Source organism: Ornithorhynchus anatinus, chromosome 1, assembly GCF_004115215.2.
Source record: "Ornithorhynchus anatinus isolate Pmale09 chromosome 1, mOrnAna1.pri.v4, whole genome shotgun sequence".
NCBI lineage: Eukaryota > Metazoa > Chordata > Mammalia > Monotremata > Ornithorhynchidae > Ornithorhynchus > Ornithorhynchus anatinus.
In genome coordinates, this window is record NC_041728.1 from 148167968 (window position 1) to 148188801 (window position 20834).

The 20834-nt window shown below is 44.7% G+C and overlaps 1 protein-coding gene across 9 annotated transcripts in view; it reads right to left on the minus strand.

The window, feature by feature from the left end:
- Positions 1-5973: 5973 nt before the first annotated feature.
- Positions 5974-20834, minus strand: part of MCF2L2 (MCF.2 cell line derived transforming sequence-like 2) — a 482616-nt gene continuing 467755 nt past the window's right edge. For all 9 annotated transcript variants that reach the window (XM_029058027.2, XM_029058038.1, XM_029058021.2 and 6 more), the window contains 5 exons: positions 19337-19423; positions 12832-12950; positions 10194-10306; positions 10002-10102; positions 5974-7049 (listed from right to left, as the gene is read on the minus strand). In XM_029058027.2, the coding sequence (XP_028913860.1) occupies positions 6949-7049; positions 10002-10102; positions 10194-10306; positions 12832-12950; positions 19337-19423 (521 nt within the window). In that variant the 3' untranslated portion in view covers positions 5974-6948. The remainder of the gene's footprint in view (positions 7050-10001; positions 10103-10193; positions 10307-12831; positions 12951-19336; positions 19424-20834) is intronic.

A 20834-nucleotide genomic window follows, 5' to 3' on the forward strand; every position in this document is an offset into this window, starting at 1 on the left:
CGGCTTTGCCACTTGCCTGCCATGTGACTTGGGCAAGTCGTTTCACTTCTCTGTGCCTCAGTTTTCTCATCTGTAAAATAGAGATTCAATACCTGTTCTCCCTCCTACTGTGAGCCCTATGTGGGGACTGACCTGATTACCATGTATCTAGCCAAGGCTTAGAAGCGTTCTTCACACACAATAAGCGCTTAACAAATACCATAAAAAAATATATATTTTTCATCTATGGCAGAACATCTCACCAAATCCCAGAAGGGTTTGCTCTCTTAACAATAATAATAATAATGATGATGATTCATTCATTCAATTGTATTTATTGAGAGCTTAGTGTGTGCGGAGCACTGTACTAAGCGCTTGGAAAGTACAATTCGGCAACAGATAGAGACAATCCCTAACCAACAATGGGCTCGCAGTATAAAAGGGGGAGACAGACAACAAAACAAGTAGACAGACATCACTACCATCAAAATAGATAAATAGAACCACAGATAAAAGCACATCATTAATAAAATAAACAGAGCAATAAATATGTACAAATATATACAAGTGCTGTCGGGAGGGGAAGGGGGTAGAGCAGAGGGAGGGAGTAGGGGCCATGGGGAGGGGAGGAGGAGCAGAGGGAAGGGGAAGACTCAGTCTGGGAAGGCCTCCTGGAGGAGGTGAGCTCTCAGTAAGGCTTTGAAGAGGGGAAGAGAGTTAGTTTGGCAGATGTGAGGAGGGAGGGCGTTCCAGGTCAGTGGTAGGACGTGGGCCGGGGGTCGACACAGGCGCGAAGGAGGCCCAGTGAGGAGGTGGGCGGCAGAGGAGCGGAGTGTACGGGGTGGGCTGTACAAGGAGAGAAAGGAGGTGAGGTAGGAGGGGGCGAGGGGATGGGAGAGCTTTGAAGCCAAAAGTGAGGAATTTTTGCTTCATGTGAAGGTTGATAGGCAACCACTGGAGATTTTTAATGATGATAATGACAGTATTTGTTAAGCACTTACCACATGCCAAGCACTGTTCCCAGCACTGGGGGAGATACAAGGAAATCAGGCTGACCCACGTGGGGCTCACGGTCTTAATCTCCACTGTACAGATGAGGTAACTAAGGCACAGAGAGGTTAAGTGACTTACCCAAAGTCACACAGAGTAGGGATTAGAACCCACGACATCCAATTCCCGGGCCCGTGCTCTTTCCATTAAGCCGCGCTGCTTCTACTTGGCTCCCAAGCCAGCAGAACTGCTGGGTCAGGCCAATAGCCAAAAGCAAGGAAGTAAAAGAGGACAGGGAGGTTAGCTTAGAACAGTGCTCTGCACAGCGTAGAAGCTGATCCTCTCAGTGGAAAGAGCCCGGGCTTGGGAGTCAGAGATCATGGGTTCGAATCCCAGCTCTGTCACTTGGCAGCTGTGTGCCCTTGGGCAAGTCACTTCACTGGGCCTCAGTTTCCTCATCTGGAAAATGGAGATTAAGACTGTGAGCCTCACGTGGGACCACCTGATGACCCTGTGTCTACCCCAGCGCTTAGAACAGTGCTCTGCACATAGTAAGCGCTTAACAAATACCAACATTATTATTATTGAGCGAACTTGCTCCGTTCTGCTATGCTCTATCTCCCCCTAGTGGACAGTGAGAAACGTTGCAAACCAGGTAACCCCAACTAAATTCAGAAATGTGTCTGAATTTCTGTGTTGGCTCTTCATTCATAATAATAATAATTGTGATATCCGTTAAGCGCTTACTATGTTAGAAGCACTGTGCTAACCCCCGGGCTACAAGATCAATCAATCAATCAATCATATTTACTGCGAGCTTACTGGGTACACGGCAGTCACGGTCCTTGTCCCGCGTGAGGTTCATGGTAAGTAGGCGAACTCCCCATTTTACAGTTGAAGAAACTGAGGCACAGAGAAGTCTTGTGACCTGCCCAAGGCCATGCATCAGGCAAATGTCTGAGGCGGGTTTAGAGCCAAGGTTCCTGTGTTATGTACCTAAGTACACTTAAGTACAAGTCTCTCCCTCTAGACTGTAAGCTCACTGTGGGCAGGGACTGTATTAACCAACTCTGTTGTACTGTACTCTCCCAAGCGCTGCACACAGTAAGTCCCCAATAAATGCCATGGATGATGATCCAGATCCCCAGGCCCATGCTCTTTCCACTACTCCATATTGCTTCCACACTTCTGTGGCAAACTAGGAAGTTTTTTTGCCTGTTTACTTGTTTTGATGTCTGTCTCCCCCCCTTCTAGACTGTGAGCCCACTGTGGGCAGGGATTGTCTCTCTTTGTTGCTGAATTGTATTTTCCAAGTGCTTAGTACGGTGCTGTGCACACAGTAAGCTCTCAATAAATACGATTGAATGAATGATTTGAATGAATTGTTTTGCTGAAAGAGTAAAAATCCTAAATTCCTTTTTTCCCGCCTCACAATCCATCCATTTACAGGCATTACATTATTTACATTTTCTCTTCAGGATGGTGTCTTCTTAAAAAACCGACAAGCCTCATCAGGTCCATTCAATCGATAGTATTTATTGACCACCTACTGTGTGAAGAACATTATAGATAAGGATTTTAGGCCCATGTTCCAGACTTTGGGACAACAGGTCTGGGAATCACAGCTGATGAAGTGGGATTTTGCCATCTCCTCCAGGCAATTGCCTCTACATAGGGTTCACTTACTTGTTCGGCAGGTTTAATTAGGTGAAAAAAATCACACGAGCTGTAGTATTTATAATTTTTATAAAGTTCAAACAAAGTGTGGTCTTACACATTTCATTATGGCATATTTACAGAAACTTCAGCTTCACACGTGTTTTTTTTTTTTTTGAAAATATAAATTCATACATTCAATCCTGACTGAAATAACCCACCCCGAAAAATCAGGCAACTTAGCAGAATTCTGTGAAATTTCTCCTTGTCTGATGATCTCTTACCAAGACAACATAGAAATTACTTCATCATTCAACATGGAGAATAGGTAAGAATTATAAACTGCCTCAAGTTTTATCTAGATCAAAAGAACCTTCAGAGCTATGAGGACTCTGGCTGCTGGCAGTAGGAAATACATCATTTGGCTGTTTTTAATACTTTGATTGATCAATTTCAAAACACACCCTAAAGCTTTCTTGATCCTTCTAATCTGCAACCCTGTTTCAAATCTTGGAGAATCTTAGAACAAAAGGTCAATGCTTGTTGGCTCTCCCTCCCAGGCAGGCGGAAAACAAAATGCTCGGCTCCCTTGGCTGCTTCAGGAATCTAGATGATATTCTGGGGGCAGGTGGGGTAACTGAGCTATTTACACTAGCATTTGTTGAGGCCAGCTTGCGGATAGTAATGCACAGTGTTCACAATTCCCTGTTTGCCAGAAGATTAACACCCTGAAAGATTGTCCTAGCAAATGCAAAAGTCAGGAGAGGCAGAAGAGGGAAACCTAGCAGTTTCTTCTTGCCTCTTCTCCTTGTTTGTTTTTTTCCAGCTCACAACTGAAAACTACCTCCATTTTTCCCCCAGGAAGTTCTTCGGGAGACCCAAGAAGTATTCATTATTTAAACTCATTCTCCTTTCCAGAATGAAAACAAACATCGCTAGGAAGATGAGGATAAGTGGCTGGTACGATATGAAGGGAAGGCCCAGTCTGGACCATAAGCTCCATATAGACAGAGATCGCGTCTTTCAAGTATACTGTAGTGTATTCAATAGTACTTATTGAGCGCTTACTATGTGCAGAGCACTGTACTAAGCGCTTGGAATGTACAAATCGGTAAGAGAGACAGTCCGTGCCCTTTGACGGGCTTACAGTCTAATCGTGTACTCTCCCAAGCACTTAGTGCAGTGTTCTGCACAAAGAAAGCACTCCATGAATATGATTGATGAATTGACTGATTGAATCTGGGTATCCAGTCTATTCCCTTTGCTCCCCAATTGATGCATCTGTGGAGAGTACTGAAAACAACAAGCTGGGCTGCAACAGGGAGAATCCTGGAATTTTTTTCTTTGAAAAAAATTACAATTCAGGGACTGCTTCATCTGGGCAATGGCGGCCGCGAAATTTAGATACATGTGGAAAGGAGAGACAAATTAAAAAAAAAGGCAAAGCCCTCCCCCCCCCCCCCCCCAACTCTGCTAAAAATAGAAGCATTTTGGTGAGAAAATGCTTTGGGCTTGCAGGATCAGTTTTAGGAAAGAAGAAAGTGCAAACCTCCTGCGGCTTGGAAATAATAGCTAAAGGCTCATTAGACCGCAATAGATCCATGCATTAGAAAAGGATAATAACCCATGGCTAATTACAATGGATATCCCATAGAATTACATAGGACGTTCATTGGATGCAGGAGGGTCGAGAGGAATACAATTGATTTTAAACATTTCTTTAAAGCTCCCATTTCTAATTAACTTGACTACTTCTTTATCCTTGGGAATTCAGGAGAAGTAGCGGTTGTAGACAAGAGACATTCAAGCCAGCTAAAAAGGTGCAGGGAAGGGGAAGAAGGATAACAAAGGAATAAAAGCATTCCGTGGTTGAAAGGATCCTAAAACAGTTAAAGTAGATCACTGCTCCACCGGGCAAGCAATGGTGTGTGGGGAAAAAAAAAAATGCAATCGTTTCTGGGAGTTAGATGATGGTTTCTAATCTAGAACATCACATCTTCTGGAGAACTTCAGAAGGGAGTCCTCATACAATTTTTGACCTTTACTTGAGACAAAACCCAAAATACATGTTCTTAGACTAGTGGTCCCACATTCCCAGAGAGAACTTGTTTTTGAACACAGATACGTAGGAATAACTCCCTGAATAGCAAAAGGGCTACATCACCGTGGCCTTATGCCCCTTGCCTGCTATGTGACTTCGAACAAGTCTCTGAATGTCTCTGGACCTCAGTTTCCTCATCTGTAAAATGGAGATTAAATGCTTGTTCTCCCTCCCTCTTAGTTTGTGAACGCCATGTGGGACAGGGATTGTTTATCTTGTATCTACCATAGTGCTTGGCAGGTAGTAGATAGTTAAGACTTAACAAATGCCATTATTATTTTTATTTTCATGCGAGTAGGATACCTGAAGAATATTAAACTCTGCGGATCTTATCCTTCCACTGGATAGATTCCCCCTACTATGAAATTCCTATGAAAATATCCATCCAACTTCTGATAATGAGAATCTGGCTTCAGGCTTAGAATTGAATTTGGGCTTTCAAATAAATTCCCATGAAATTCAGTTTCTCTATTACTGTGGATAATTTTGGAGGATAGAGGATGAAAACACCTCATTAAAATTCAAATGTTGGATTTGATTAAGAACTGGAATTTATGGAGGGGTTACAGCAGGATCATCTACCATGGGGTTTGAAGAAACACAATTCATATATCTAGTTTCCTTCTTAAAAAATGATGAAAACCCAATTATCGGGGATCGAGAAATAAAGTTTATAGCTAAAGGTGAATTAATATTCAGATCATTTGCCTTTGTTAATACGTGATGGTACCTATAAAAGAATTATCTGTCTTACTAGTGTTCATTACCTTTGGAACTGATGAGATTCATTTATTTCTTTTGAAACAGTTTGGTTTTAGGCCTTAAATATAGTCCACTATTAACCTCAACATCTCCCAGAATATCAGTTTTGGATGAAACATTTGTTTGGGGAAATTTTTCTTTTGATTGTGTGTCCTCTGGGAGCAGTTAACTGTTTACTTCTTAAATCATTCCAAATTGGTTAGCAGTTTTTTCGTAGGCTGAAAGCTTGTTAGCCGCCTTGTTGACTAATTCTCTAATCTGACCTCTCAAACTTGATCTAGATAGACAAAAGCTTGCTAACCTGGTTGACTTGTTAGTAACTTTTCCCTTCTAGATGAGACTGGCACTGTGCTGAATAAATACACAGTCTTTGTCCGCTCCGGCCTGTAAAAATGCCTCTTTCAGCCTCTAGAAATTAGGTTGAACTGTGGTCTGGGGCAGGATTCCCGCTTTGTCACTGTGCAAAGCAATAAACATACAGCATGCAATCTCCTCAAGGGATGTTTATTGAAATGGGGATCCACAGAGTTTGGAGCAACGAATGGGAAGTGCATAAAGACCCTGGTCCCAGACCAGGAAGGACAACGGGAGTTTCTGCCACCAGCCGAACCGACCCTCGGGGACGGAAATCAGAGCAAGTCCCTCGAATAATTAGCCACGGGTTACCCACCGTCACCTTGCCATAGCCCTGCACGCAAGATCTTCATCTGCTGAGAGGTGGGTTAAGTGTTCTAGCTTTCTCACTGACTGCTCTGCCTGCTGAAGGTTCCACTCTATTGTCCCAGGACAGAGTCAGAGCAGGGTTAGGATGGATTCAGGGCAGGTGTTTCCTACCTCTTCCATCCTGCCTGCTGCTTCCCATGTTAAGCAGCAGGAAGCAGAGACACCGAGCTAAGCAGAGTGTGCTCCTCCTCTAGAATGTACGCGCCCTGTGGGCAGGGAACGTGTCTACCGACTCGATTATATTCTACCCTCCCCGCAAGTGCTCAGTACAGCGCTCTGCACACGGTAAGCACTCAATAAAACACGATCGATTGTTTGGTTGAAGGAGAAGGCACGGCAGCAGGGTCAAACACACGCACAGAAGCCTTGGGTGGGCTTCTGATATCTACCACACCAGATGGACTTTCCTTCAAAGGTCCCGCTGTCCAAATGGCACTGACACAGAGCAGGCATCCGGCTAGCTGTCGCTTTGCGGTCGACCTAATTTAGGCCACCTACCTCAAATGGTTCAAGTAATAATGCGATTAAGCATTTTTATTTTTAACTCTGAGATTTTCTCTGTTTCCAAACTCAGAAACCCCCTCTGCTTGTCGGACGAATCCATCAGTTCACGTGAATCCAGGCGTTTGGAGCTCCCAAGAGGCAGACCCAGATCCAGCATCCGGTGAAAATTAGGAGCCAAAACAAACAAACAAACAAAAAAACAAGACGGTGGAAGTCTGAAGGAGACACAGGGCTCAGCTCCCAGCCTTCTGCTCAGCTGCTAGGCTTCTTGCAACTTCATTTTCTTTCATTTCAGAGTCAGCCAGCTCTGGGTCACAGGTGTCATTGTATGTTTCTGCAACACAAATATGGGCATGAGCACGGGGGAAACCCAATCCTCTAAAACCGAAATGTTTTATTTACAAGGTGCAGAGTTTTGTTTTTTTAAATCTTGGAGTGGAGGGACAGAGGTGATAATTATTCAAGGGGTCTGGGTAGCTGCCAGGCAAGAAATTTCATTCTCACAATACAGATCCTTGAGGAGGCTTATGAATAGCCTGCTTCCTAACTGGGTCCCATCTACCCAAGACTAATTGGCCAATGAGCAGGCAAAATTAGGCCTATGAAGATTCCTTGTTTTACCCCACTAAACCCAAGCTAAGGATCTCTGGGACTGGTAAACTGGTCAATCAATCAATGGTATATGTTGAATGTTTACTGTGCCCAGAGTGCTGTACTAAGCACTTACGACCCAGGGCAACCCTGGGAGAGCTCGCTCTGACCCCTCATTCATTCAGTCGTATTACTGAGCGTTTACTGAGTGCAGAGCATAGAACTAAGTGCTTGGGAGAGTAAAATATGACGATAAACAGACACATTCCCTGCCCACAGGGAGCTTACGGTCTAGAGGAAGTCTCAGTGCTTCCTGTCCCACCCTGCCTAGCTGAAGGAAGTCCCTTAACACCAATCTACTACCTGCACCTTGATCTAGTCTCACTCACCATAGACACCCTGATCATACCCTTCCTCCTGCCTGGAACTCCCTCCCTCTTCAGTTATGAAGCGGCATGGCCTAGTGGCAAGAGCACGGGCTTGGGAATCAGAGGACATGGGTTCTAATCCCGGATCCTCCACTTGTCTGCTTGGGCATGTCACAACTTCTCTGTGTCTGCTACTTCCTCCGTAAAAGGGAGATGAAGATTGTGAGCCCCACGGGACAATCTGATTAGCTCGCGTCTACCCCAGCGCTTAGAACAGTGCTCGGCATGTAGTAAGCGCTTAACAAATACCATAATTATTATGATCCAACAGACCACCACTCTCCCCCTTTTCCGATCCCTACTAATATCACATCTCTCCCAGGAAGCCTTCCCTGTCTAATTGCTCTGTGTCACCTAGGCCCTTAAATCCTATATCCCCTAAGCGCTTTGATACTCACCTTTGATACTCACCCCACCCACTTTTCCACAGCAATTTGGTATATACCTTTACTCTTTGTTAGTGCCCTTGTCTGTAATTTATGTTAATGTCTTTTTTCCCAATTAGATTATAAACTCCTGAGGGCAGGGATCACATCTACCAATTCTACTGTATTCTCCCAAGTGCGTAGTGCAGTGCTGTACACATGGTTAATACTTAATTTTTTTAATGGTATTTGTTAAGCACTTACTCTATGACAATCACCGTACTAAACAACGGGGTAGATAAAAGAAAAGTAGGTTGGACACAGTTCGTGTCCCACATGGGGCTCACTGACTTAATCCCCATTTTGCAGATGAGGAAACTGAGGCACAAAGAAATTAAGCTACTCGCCCAGTGTCACAGCACACAAGCGGCAGAGTTAGGATAAGAATCCAGGTCATCGGACTCCCAGGCCTGTGCTCTTTTCACAGATACAACTGACTGATTGAGCTCGTTGTGATCTGGGAACGTGTCTACCAACTCTGTTATACAGTACTCTCCCAAGTGCCTAGTACAGTGTTCTGCACCCACTGAGTGCTCAATAAATACGATCGATTGACTGAGCTAGCAGCCACTTCTGGGGGTCAATGGAGGCGTTACCAGAATGACTATTTGGCATTTCCACACACTTTTGAAGAACTCATGTTATAATGAGCCACCACAGTTTGAAGGTTGCTTGAAAGGAGGAGGACAGAGTATATTACCTTTTAAGATCCTTTTCAAAGGGAAATATGTCAAAATAGGCCTACTTTATGGACTCCTGAGACCCCACTCTGGTTTCTTCTGCAATTAAATGGCATGTTTTCATGTTGGTTGAAAATAGTAATTTTTACTTCGAGGCAAACCTTAGGAAGGTTTACACAGTGCTTGCCACATAGTAAGTGTTTAATATCTTTATAATGATATTAATAATGAATATAAAAATGATACTATTATATAATCACAGATAAGGTTTTTCAATGCAATTCAAGAGTACTAGATGTTGCTGACATGGGCCCAAGTTGTCATTTGTCCTAATGGAGTTATTGTGATGTTTGTTAAGCACTTATGTGCCAGGGACTGTACTAAGCACTGGAGTGGATACAAGCAAATCAGGTCGGACACAGTCCCTGTCCCACATGGGGCTCACAGTCTCAATCCCCATTTTACAGATGAGGTCACTGAGGCCCAGAGAAGTGAAGTGACTTGCCCAAGGCCACACAGCAGAGAAGTAGTGAAGCTGGGATTAATAATGATAATAACAATAATGATGGAATTTGTTAAGCGCTTACTATGTGCCCAGCACTGTTCTAAGCACTGGGATAGATATAAGAGAATCTGGTTGGCTCACAGAGGTTCATAGTCTTAATCTCCATTTTGTAGATGAGGTAGCTGAGGCACAGAGAAGTTAAGTGGCTTGCCCAAGGCCACACAGCAGATAAGTGGCAGAGCAGGGAGTAGAATCCATGACCTCCTGACTCCCTGGTCCAAACTTTATCCACTGTGCCATGCTGTTTCTCATTCTCTAGAGACTGGTTCCACCCTGGTTTATGTGGCCTCCAAATCCAGGTTTGCGGGAGGAGGCGAGAAGAGGTTCATTCCTAGGTGTAGCTACAGGGCACAGTAGGAGGAAGAGGAAGCAAGAGACGAGAGAACCTTCTAGTGTGGCATGGGCAACGTGAACTTCCACATTCTTTGAAGCCTTTACGTCTGTGCACTGGGGGTGAGGGCTAGGTCTTCCTGGAATTTCCCCTCCCCCCGACCCTCAATTTGGAGCCCAAGGAGGGCATGGCAGAGGTACCCAATCATGAGGCCAAAGTAGTCCCTAACCCCCACCTAACGCGATCCCTAGAAACCGTACACTGACCTGCATTGTTGGTCTGAATCTGGTTACTGTCTCTGCCTGCAGGATGCAGTAGGCTGGAAGGCACCCAATCGCTTTTCTCTGAAATCAGTTTCTTCACTAACCTGGAGGCCCAAAACACACATTCAGAGGAAATAACGAATGGCAAGTTGCCCCTTTCTTCCTGCTCCCGTGCTTCCCCGTCTTTATACTCACCATTGTCCATTTTCTCCCTCCTGAACAAACTGCACCAAGTCACCATCCTCTAGAGCGAGAGAATCGGGGGAGCAAGTCTCACAGCTACCTTCTACCCGGAAGAGGCCGGACACCTAGATGAATGGAACAATTGAAGTGAACACAGTAGGACAGAAGGGATGGCTGGGCTGCTAATTCTCTGGCACCGGGACATGCTTATGTGGCAGCTCAATTATATTCATCGATGATAAGAGATACAGTCGCAAATCTCGAAAGATGCAGGTGTTTTCCTTCATGGATTATCTTAGCTTTCCCTTCTAGCTGATGACCTGCCTATTTTCTCAGGTGTTTTAAAGAAGCTGGGACTCTCACGACCAAATGAGAAGCCGTGCGGCCTAGGGGAAAGAGCCAGGCCTGGGAATCAGGAGGACCTGGGTTATAATCCCGACTCCGCCACTTGTCTGCTGTGGGACCTCGGGCAAGTTACTTCACTTCTCTGTGCCTGTTACCTCATCCCTTTATATGTAAAATGGGGATTAAGACTGTGAGCCCCACCTTGGACAGGGACTGTGTCCATGCTGATTATCTTGTATCTATCCAAACCCTTAGTTCAGCACCTGGCATACAAGAAGCACTTAACAAATGCCTTAAAAAAATAAATAAATATTCCCAGCACCAATCCCTCAGGACTGTGGAAAGTATTTGTCCAGTCCAAAGGCTATTCTCTGCCCAAAAAGTTCCATGCTAGTGGAGCATTTCTGAAGTATTTGGATGAAAAAATATTTCATGGCTACAGCAGAGGTAGCTGGCAGGGAGAATTTTTTCTGGGGTGAAGAAGTCTACTGCTCAGGAATCATCTCCCCTACTAAGTTGGTCTGACTTTGGCTGTGTGGACTCGCTGCAAAGTGATAATACGTAAACAGATATAATTTAGGTCTTTTTTCAGACAATCCCAGGGAATAAGAATAGTAAGTGGAAAGAACACAGGTCTAGGAGTTGGAGGACCCGGGTGCTAGTCCCAGCTCTGAAACTGACCTGCTGTTGACTTTGGGTAAGTCACTTACTTTGGGTAAGTCACTTCACCTCTCCAAACCTCAGTTTCCTCTCCTGTAATAGGGGATAACAGTACCTGCCTTTCCCTACTTCAAAGAGGTGTTGTGAGGACAAATATCACTTTGGACAGGGAATATATCTTCCGACTCGGTTGTACAATTCTCTCCCAAGTGCTTAGTACAGTGCCCTGCACACACTCAGCACTTAATAAATACCACTGATTCAAAAATGAGATGAGTAATGAGCAGCCACTTTGGGGATTAAAAAAACATACAAAAATCAAGGAATTTCCATTATTATTACAATTTTCATACTAATTATTGTTTTCACAATAACCCAGTGATCGTGATACAAGAAATTAAGGGATTTGTTATTTATTTTATGTCTGTCTCCCCATTAGATTGTCAGCTCCTTGAGGGCAGGAAACATAGAGAAGCAGAGTGGCTTAGTGGAAAGAGCCCGGGCTTGGGAGTCAGAGGTCATGGGTTCGAATCCCAGCTCTGCCACTTGTCAGCTGTGTGACTTTGGGCAAGTCACTTCACTTCTCTGGGCCTCAGTTCCTCATTTGTAAAATGGTGATTAAGTCTGTGAGCCCCACGTAGCACAGCCTGATTACCTTGTAACCACCCCAGTGCTTACAACAGTGCTTGGCACATAGTAAGTGCTTAACAAATACCATCAGCATTATTATTATATATGCTAAATCTATCACATGCTCCAAAGCATTTAATGGAGAGCCAGCACACAATAAAGGTAGTCCATATATACTGCTGGTTAATTCATTGGTTGATTTTCCTAAGATACATAGTTATACCCATGGCAGACCTCTTACCCCACTGACCAAGGATGCTTTGTCTTACAGGTAAACCGGGCAGAAAAAGGGTGGGGTTTCACTGTTTCATTCCAGCTTGACGGTACTGACTGTAAATTCGTCGAAGATATAGCTCATTTCTACCAACTCTATTTTATTGTGTCTTCCAAGTGTTTAGCAGAGTGCTCTGCACACACTTAGCACTCAATAAATACCATCACTTGATTGTCTGATTGATAGAGCCAGCCCCTAGACCTCCCATCTTCTCAGACAGCTCTTTTCTAGACTATATCGCTTTCATAACAAGTACCATTTGGGAGTCGGGGTGAAACTGGCTATAAGAATTCGGAACCTGAAAAGTTGGCAAAAAATCCCCTCTAGCTGTAAGCTCACTGTGGGCAGGGAACATGTCTACCAACTCTGTTATATTGTACTCTCCCAAGCATTTAGTACAGTGCTCTGCACATAGTGAGCGCTCAATAAATATGACTCATTGAAAAAAATACCCCCTAAGGGGACTTGTAAAAGTTGACTCTATAAGGAAATCAATCAGTGGTACTTACTGATCCCTCCCCATTTGATATTTGACTGGTTAGTGCAAACTTGGCTAGACCGAGCAGAGTGAGACCCTTCTGCCTCTGAAGCTGAACATCAACCTAAGGTCCCCGAGATTCAACAGATAAAGTTAAGCTTTATCTTCTAGTTGGATTTCTGTGGCTACCAGATTAGACCAGTCTCCTAAAGGCGGCAGGAAAGACGATTACAATTGTTAGTTCCGGAGGAAAGAGAGAGTACATTTTGGGTGCTGGCCTCTTCTTCCATATCTGAAGAGTTGGAGAGTTCTTCGGTACTGGAGGGGATGATCTCAAAATCCTCAAAGGTGTCCAGGGATGGAAGCTGTCTGCTAGGCCACCCTTGAGAAAGAAGAACAAAGAAGCAGGCTTAAGTAGTTGCACAGAAACCATTGAGAATGGGCACTGTAGGTGTCCAGATCACCCTCCCCAACCTAAACTTGCCCCACCCAGCCTCCCAGGTTCTAATTCTGCTTCTACCACTTGTCTGCTGGGTGACCTTGGGCAAGTCACTCAGTTTTTCTGGGCCTCAGTTACCTCATCTGTAAAATGGGGATTAAGATTGTGTGCCCTGTGTGGAACAGGGACCGTGTCCAACCTGATTAAATTATCTTGTATCTACCCCAGTGTTTAGTAAGGGGCCTGGTGCAGAGTAAGCACTTAAGAAATAACACTAAAAAAATAAAAACCAAAACAGCCTGCTTCTGGCACCTTCTGGGAGGTCCAGCTGGTCTTTCAAACTGCAAAGAAAACCTTAAGAGATTTTAGCTCCATGTGGCTCCAGTTACTTATTCCATGGCCTCTCCTCCCTAATCTCCATCCTTCCAGATTTTCCATTTCCTTAGACCTTATGTTTACATCTCTTTACAGTTACATCTGGTTTTGTATTTATTTCTGTCACCTGTCTTTCTGTGCATTCTTGTTCTTCTTCTGATTAGTATCGGTATCAACACTATTTACTGAGCCCCTCTGGTGAGCAGAGAACTGTTTTAGGTGCTTGGGTAGCATAACAGAGAAGAAAAATACGTGCTTCCTTGAATTATAATCTCTTTCCTCGGATTACAAACTCCTTGAGAGCAGAAACCCTTCCTCTCTTAGAGCCCTACTTCATTGTTCAATACCATTGGAAAGAGTACAGGCCTGGGAGTCAGAGGCCCTGGGTTCTAACCCTGGCTCTGCCATCTGCTGAGTGACCCTGGGCAAGTCATATACAAAGAATTTTATATAAATTTATATAATTTATTTTATATAAATTTATATACATCATATAAATTCTTTGTGTGTCAGTTACCTCATCTGTAAAATGGGGATAAGATGTCCGTTCTCCCAGCCCTTAGACTGTAAACTTCATAAGGGTCAAGAACTGTATCTGATCTGCTTATAGTGTATCTACCCCAGACTTTGGCACAGTGCTTAGCATATACTAAGCACTTAAGACATACCACAATTATTATTATTTCATGTTGATTTTTTAAGTGGTATTTGTTAAGGATTCTTATGTGCCAGGCACTGTACTAAGCACTGGACAGGTCGATCATTCAAGTAGCAATTTTATAGAAATGTTTGCTGCAGGATGAAAACGCTGTCAGAGAAAATAACTGGCAGTAGTGGTCAACCCCAAAATAATACTGACTACTAATTATAGTATATGTTATGTGCTTACTATGTGTCAAGCACTGTTCTAAGTGCTAGGGTAGATAGAACTTTATCAGGTCGGACATAATCACAATCTAAATAGGAGGGAGAACGTTAGATTAGTTATGCGACCCCCCCCCCCCCCAAATCTCGCCTGTCTCACTGCCGACTCCTGGCCCATGACCTGCCTCTGACCTGGAATGCCCTCCCTACTCAAATCCACCAATCACTCTCCCCTCCTTCAAAGTCCTACTGAAGGCACACCTCCTCCAAGAGGCCTTCCCAGACTACGTCCCACTTTTCCTCAGCTCCCACTCCCCTCCGCGTCACCCTGACTCGCTCCCTTTTCTCTTCCCCCTCTCCCCACCCCACAGCACTAATGAATATGTGTATATATCTACAATTCTATTTATTTATAATGATGCCTGTTTACTCGAATCGATGTCTGTCTCCCCGGCTCTAGACTGTGAGCCTGTTGTGGGCAGGGATTATCTCTATTGCTGTATCGTACATTCCAAACCCTTCGTTGCTCTGCATACAGTAAGCCCTCATTAAAAACAATCGAATGAATGAATGAGAAAAACAATTGAATGAATGTATTGAATCCCATTTAACCTGAGGCACAGAGAAGTTAAGTGACTTGCTCCAGGTCACCCAGCAGCCACGTGGTGGAGCCAGGATTAAAACACAGATCCTCTGACTCCCAGGCTGCTTTCCAGATGCATACACAGGGACGGCTAAATGCAACCGACCCCTAGCCCACATCCTGCTTCTGGCCTGGAAAGCCCTCCCTCCTCAAATCTGACAGTCATTTACTCTCCCCCACTTTCAAAGCCTTATTGAAGGCACATCTCCTCGAAGAGGCCTTCCCAGACTAAGCCTTACTTTTCCTCTTCTCCCACTCCTTTCTGCATCACCCTGACTTGCTCCCTTTGCTCTTCCCCCCTCCCAGCCCCACGGCACTTATGTACAGATCAGTCATTTTATTTATTTATTGATGTCTCTCACCCCTTCTAGACTGTGAGCCCGTTGTGGGCAGCGATTGTCTCTCTTGATTTGCTCTATCGTACTTTCCAAGTGCTTAGTACAGTGCTGGGCACACAATAGGTGTTCAATAAATACGACTGAATGAATAAACATTCCCAGCTTCAGAGGTTGGAAAGGTTATAGTGGGTTAGCTGTTCTGTAGTTTTGCAGCTCCCAGCTGTGCAGTTTTTTGAGGGGTTTTTTTTCCCCTTTCAAAGCAAATAGAAAACATTCTCTAGAGAATGATTCACCTTCTGATTTACTGAGTAGGCCCAATGTTACAAAGGGTTAATTTTAGCTTAATTACAGGTTTGAATCCTTCCCTTTGTTTCCCACTGGTCTTCAGGGCTTTCAGATGCAAACTATTCAGGGGAAAAGCATCTTCTTCAATAGAAGGAAAAAAAAGTCTGTGGAACTTGGTATTTCCCTACCAACAAAAATCAACTTTTTCCGGGTTTACTGGACAGAGCATGGGCCTGGGAGTAAGAAGGACCTGGGTTCTAATCCCAGCTCTGCCACATTATATAGAAGCAGCGTGGCTCAGTGGAAAGGGCCGGGGCTTCGGAGTCAGAGGTCATGAGTTCGACTCCCGGCTCTACCACTTGTCAGCTGTGTGACTGTGGGCAAATCACTTCACTTCTCTGTGCTTCAGTTCCCTCATCTGTAAAAGGGGGATTAAAAGTGTGTGAGCCCCACGTGGGACGACCTGATGACCCTGTATCTCCCCCAGCGCTTAGAACAGGGCTCGGAACCTAGTAAGCGCTTAACAAATACCAACATCATTATTATTAACCATAATGGTACTTGTTAAGCATTTACTGTGTGGCAAGCACTGTTCTAAGCACTGGGGAAGTTACAAGTTAAATAGGTTGGACACAGTTCCGATCCCACATGGGGCTCACACTCTTAAGCAGAGAAGCAGCGTGGCTTAGTGGAAAGAGCCTGGGGTTCAGAGTCAGAGGTCATGGGTTCGACTCCTGCTCTGCCACTTGTCAGCTGTGTGACTGTGGGCAAGTCACTTGACTTCTCTGTGCTTCAGTTACCTCATCTGTAAAATGGGGATTAACTGTGAGCCTCATGTGGGACAACCTGATTACCCCGTACCTACCCCAGCACTTAGAACAGTGCTCTGCACATAGTAAGTGCTTAGCAAATACCAACATGATTATTAATCCCCATTTTATAGATGAAGGAACTGAGGCCCAGAGAAGTTAAGCGACTTGCCCAAGGTCACACAGCAGATATGTGGCAGAGCCAGGACTAGAACCCAGGTCCTTCTGACTCCCTGGCCCTTCCTCTCTTCACTAGGCCACACTGCTTCTAAATCCTATGTGCTTAGTACAGTACTTTGCACACAGTAAGTGCTCAATAAATGTGACTGAATGAATGAATCATCAATCACTCATTCAGTGGTATATCTTGAAAGTTTACTGTGTGTAGACTACAGAAGCAGCGTGGCTCAGTGGAAAGAGCACGGGCTTGGGAGTCAGAGGTCATGGGTTCAAATCCCGGCTCAGCCACTTGTCAGCTGGGTGCCTCTGGGCAAGTCACTTCACTTCTCTGTGCCTCAGTTCCCTCATCTGTAAAATGGGGATTAAGACTGTGAGCCCCACGTGGGACAACCCGATCACCTTGTATCCTCCTCAGTGCTTAGAACAGTGCTTTGCACATAGTAAGTGCTTAACAAATGCCATTATTATTATTATTGTTATTACTGTATTGCTTGGGAAAGCACTATACAGCAGAGTTGGCAGACAAGCTCCCTTCCCACAGGAATTTTACAGTCCACAGGAGGAGACAGACATCAAAGCAAAGTTAAGGGAAATAGTAGGGTATAAGAATATTCACATCAGTGTCGCTGGGGTGAGTATCAAAGTACTTAAGGGGTACATAGCCAAGTGCATAAGGACTTAGGGAAGTCTTTGCAGGTAGAGAAATCTGCTCAATTTGGCCCAAGTCAGCTGAACTGAGGGTATTTCTCCAGGATACTCGGACCCTCCCAGCTGCTTCAGAGACTTTGAATTTCCCTCCCAGGTCCAGGTGAAGTCTGGGGCAGCGTCCGAACCAGAGAACTCAGTGGCGGGAGCATTAATAACCGGGCGCTAAAGCACATGGTAAGAGCTTAACAAATACCACAGTTATTATTATTGTTACATGCACGTGAAGATCTGTTTTTTTGAAGTGTTGCCAACCCTCCTACCCTCAGTGCAGTGAAGCCAGGGCTCCAGGCCCCGGCAGGACTATCCACGGATGATCGGGAGGACTCCTGCGAAGAGCTAGGGGAGCTGGGGGAGATGTGAGAGTGAGTGTGGCACAGGATGCGGTCAGTCCCAGCAAGCTGCGAACACATGAGGTCCCAGGGTTGGCAGATCACCTGTAAGCTTGTTGTGGGCAGGTGATGTGTCTATTTACTGTCATCCTGTAGTCTCCCAACTGCTTAGTACAGTGCTTGGCACACAGTAAGCGCTCAATAAATGCGATTGAATGAATCATGAGCAGAGAAGGAACCAACCTCACAGAGCGAAGCACACACCTTGGCCAACAGATAATTATTCTCTCCACTTCAAAGCCTCATTGAAGGCACATCTCCTCCAAGAGGCCTTTCCTGACTACACCCTCCTTTCCTTTTCTCCCATTCCCTTCTGCACTGCCCTGACTTGCTCCCTTTATTCACCCTGCCCCCAGCCCAAAAGCACTTATGTATATATCACGTAGAGTGTAAGTTCATTGTGGAAAGGGAATGTGTCCGTTTATTGTACTATTGTACAACCACTTCCGTATTTTTACCAAGAAAACTCTATGGATACACTACCAGAACCATTGCAGATGGAGGTGGGGTCTTCCACGTGTCCATGGAGTCACTATAGGTTCGAGATGACTCAACAGGGTAAGACAAGACTCTTCCAAGTGCTTTAGTACAGTGGTCTTCATACAGTAGATGCTCAATAAATGTGACTGACTGAGTGATTGACCTTGGGGGCGATGTACTGAGGGATGATTATCGCTCTATTCTTCACTTTTTCTTCTGTGTGCAATTGCATTGGCTTAATTGTGGACTTATGAGCTTTTTGCCTACTGATGCTATTTTAATTAACCAATCAATCAATCAATTGTATTTATTGAGCACTTACTCTGGGCAGACTACTATATTAAGTGCTTTGGAAAGTACAATATAATAGAGGTGGTCGACACACTCACTGCCCACAAGGAGTTTGCAGTCTAGAGGGGGAGACAGGCATTAATATAAGTAAATAAATTATGTATATGTAAATAAGTGCTTTGGGGTTGAGGATGGGGGTGAATAAAGGGGAAAAATCCAAGGGCAATGCAGAAGGGAGTGGGAGAAGAGCAAATGAGAGCTTAGTCGGGGAAGGCCTCTCCGCGGAGATGTGATTTTAATAAGACTTTGAAGGTAGAGACGGCGGTGGTTTGTCGGATATGAAGGGGGAGGGATTTCCAAGCCAGAGCAGGAGGTGGGCCAGGAGTCAGCAGTGGGTTAAATGAGATTTTTCTCTCCCAAGTGCTTAGTACGAGGCTCTGCCCATAGTAGGTGTAGATAAATACTATAAATACAGAATAGATAATAAAAATAATGATGATGGTATTTGTTAAGCGCTCACTATGTGCCAGGCATTGTACTAAGCGCTGGAGTGGATATAAGCAAATTGGGTTGGACGTAGTCCCTGTCCCACATGGGGCTCACAGTTTCAATGCCAGTTTTACAGATGAGGTAACTGAGGCACAGCGACTTGCCCTAGGTCACACAGCAGACAAGTGGCAGAGCTGGTATTAGAGAACCCATGACCTTCTGACTCCCAGGCCCGTACTCAATCCACTACGCCATGCTGCTGATGTATTCATGCAGAGAATCACAGGTCTACTAAAGGCCATCATACCTAACCCCATGCCCCTAGTCAGGATTGCATTTAAATCAGATTTAATTTTGCTCTTTAAGGGAGGGGGGAAGCATGAAGAGAGCATGGCACAGAAATGAAGTCAGCTTTCAAATAAAGGCCTAATTGTTACTCAACTTCTCATTCACAGTAACGTAACATAACAACATTTACCTGTCTGTGAAGCAGATCTAGGGACTGTTCTTGTGGTGGAGCCTTCAGTACAATTAGCCTGGGCCAATATGGAATTCTCAAAAGCATCTGTGAGAGGAAACAGACTTCGTTTCTTTCTGTCCTTTAAAAATAACCCCAAACCAAACACACAGCCTCAACAAAATACAGTTTTGTTACCACTGTCCTTTCAGGTTGCATTTGATTTTTGGAGAGTCAAACACACACGATGTATGGACAAACAAGTTTTAAAGAAATGTTCATGCCAAACCTTACCAGAAATGCACAACAGTGAGTAAAAAGATAGTGTTCCTTCTCCTTACTCTAAATAGATAACTATTCTTCAAAGATGGGGTTCAAGGTAAACTACTGTATAATTTTGATAATTATCAATATGGAATGTTTCTTTTTTCACCAACTGATGCAACTTGAAAATGATTAATCTCAACAGGGGCCTCAACACTGCCCAGGTCAGAAAACAAGCAAGCAGAACAACCAAGCACACCCTCAATAAAACCTGTTAGGGGTAAATTCAAGGACAGAAGAATTGATAAATAGGGTACTATTTAGCTGTAATTTCCGTTTTTCCTATTTTTGTCACAGCAAAATCATTTGGAGTTATACCTTATCAAATACACACAGAAATAAATACTTCCTGTTTTCTATTTTCCGGGACAATTTTGAATCTGATAAACTTCATTTTTATTCAATAGTGGCTGTAACTACTACTCTAGTGATCAGAAATTTTTTAAGAAAGGATTCCCAAAACTCAGATTGAAAACCAAAGAATTCTCCATCTCTCAACTGGGCTTGTCTTCTCTCGATGCAGGGCACCCGTGACACGGTGTAACAGATGTCTGATCACTTTGGGAGGGATGGGGTGGGGAGACAGAGGGGAGGAGGAAAAAGCATCGACGGAAAGGTGGGGAATGAGAAAAGGAATTTAAAGGGGGGAGAAGACAGCAAGCATACTGGCACTGCTGTCTTCTGCTGAGTGGTGCCAATTGGGGTGTCCTGGCCGGGCATAGGACAGTTGAGCAGACTCGGCTGCCTGTGTTGCTGTCATTTCTTTTCGGATGGCAGCAGCGAAGGATGGGTCAACTGCTCCCTTCACAGTGGCAATACCAGAGCTTCCGCCCAGGGACGGGAGCGACAACGCCAGGGACCTGGTTTTACCCTGGGCTAACTGAGCCGGCCCTGCCTTCCTCTGCTGCTATTTCCCAGATGGGACTACTACAGGTCCATCCTTCTGCTGGCCGTCGCCAGCTTTGCTAAAACACTGGAGCAGAACCGGCAGCTCTCCTAGCAGTTGCTCCGGCTCCTTTCGCCCCGAGAGCCATGTAGGAAACGGAGTTTCTCTTGGGGCTAGAAACACATCATTTTGGTTGGGAAGAAACCCCCATTGTGCACAGGCCCAAGGCAGACCGCTTTCAGTGCGTAAGCAATGCGAGTGGCGAGTGGTGGTCACGGTGTCATTGTCATGGTAGAGCAATGACAGCTG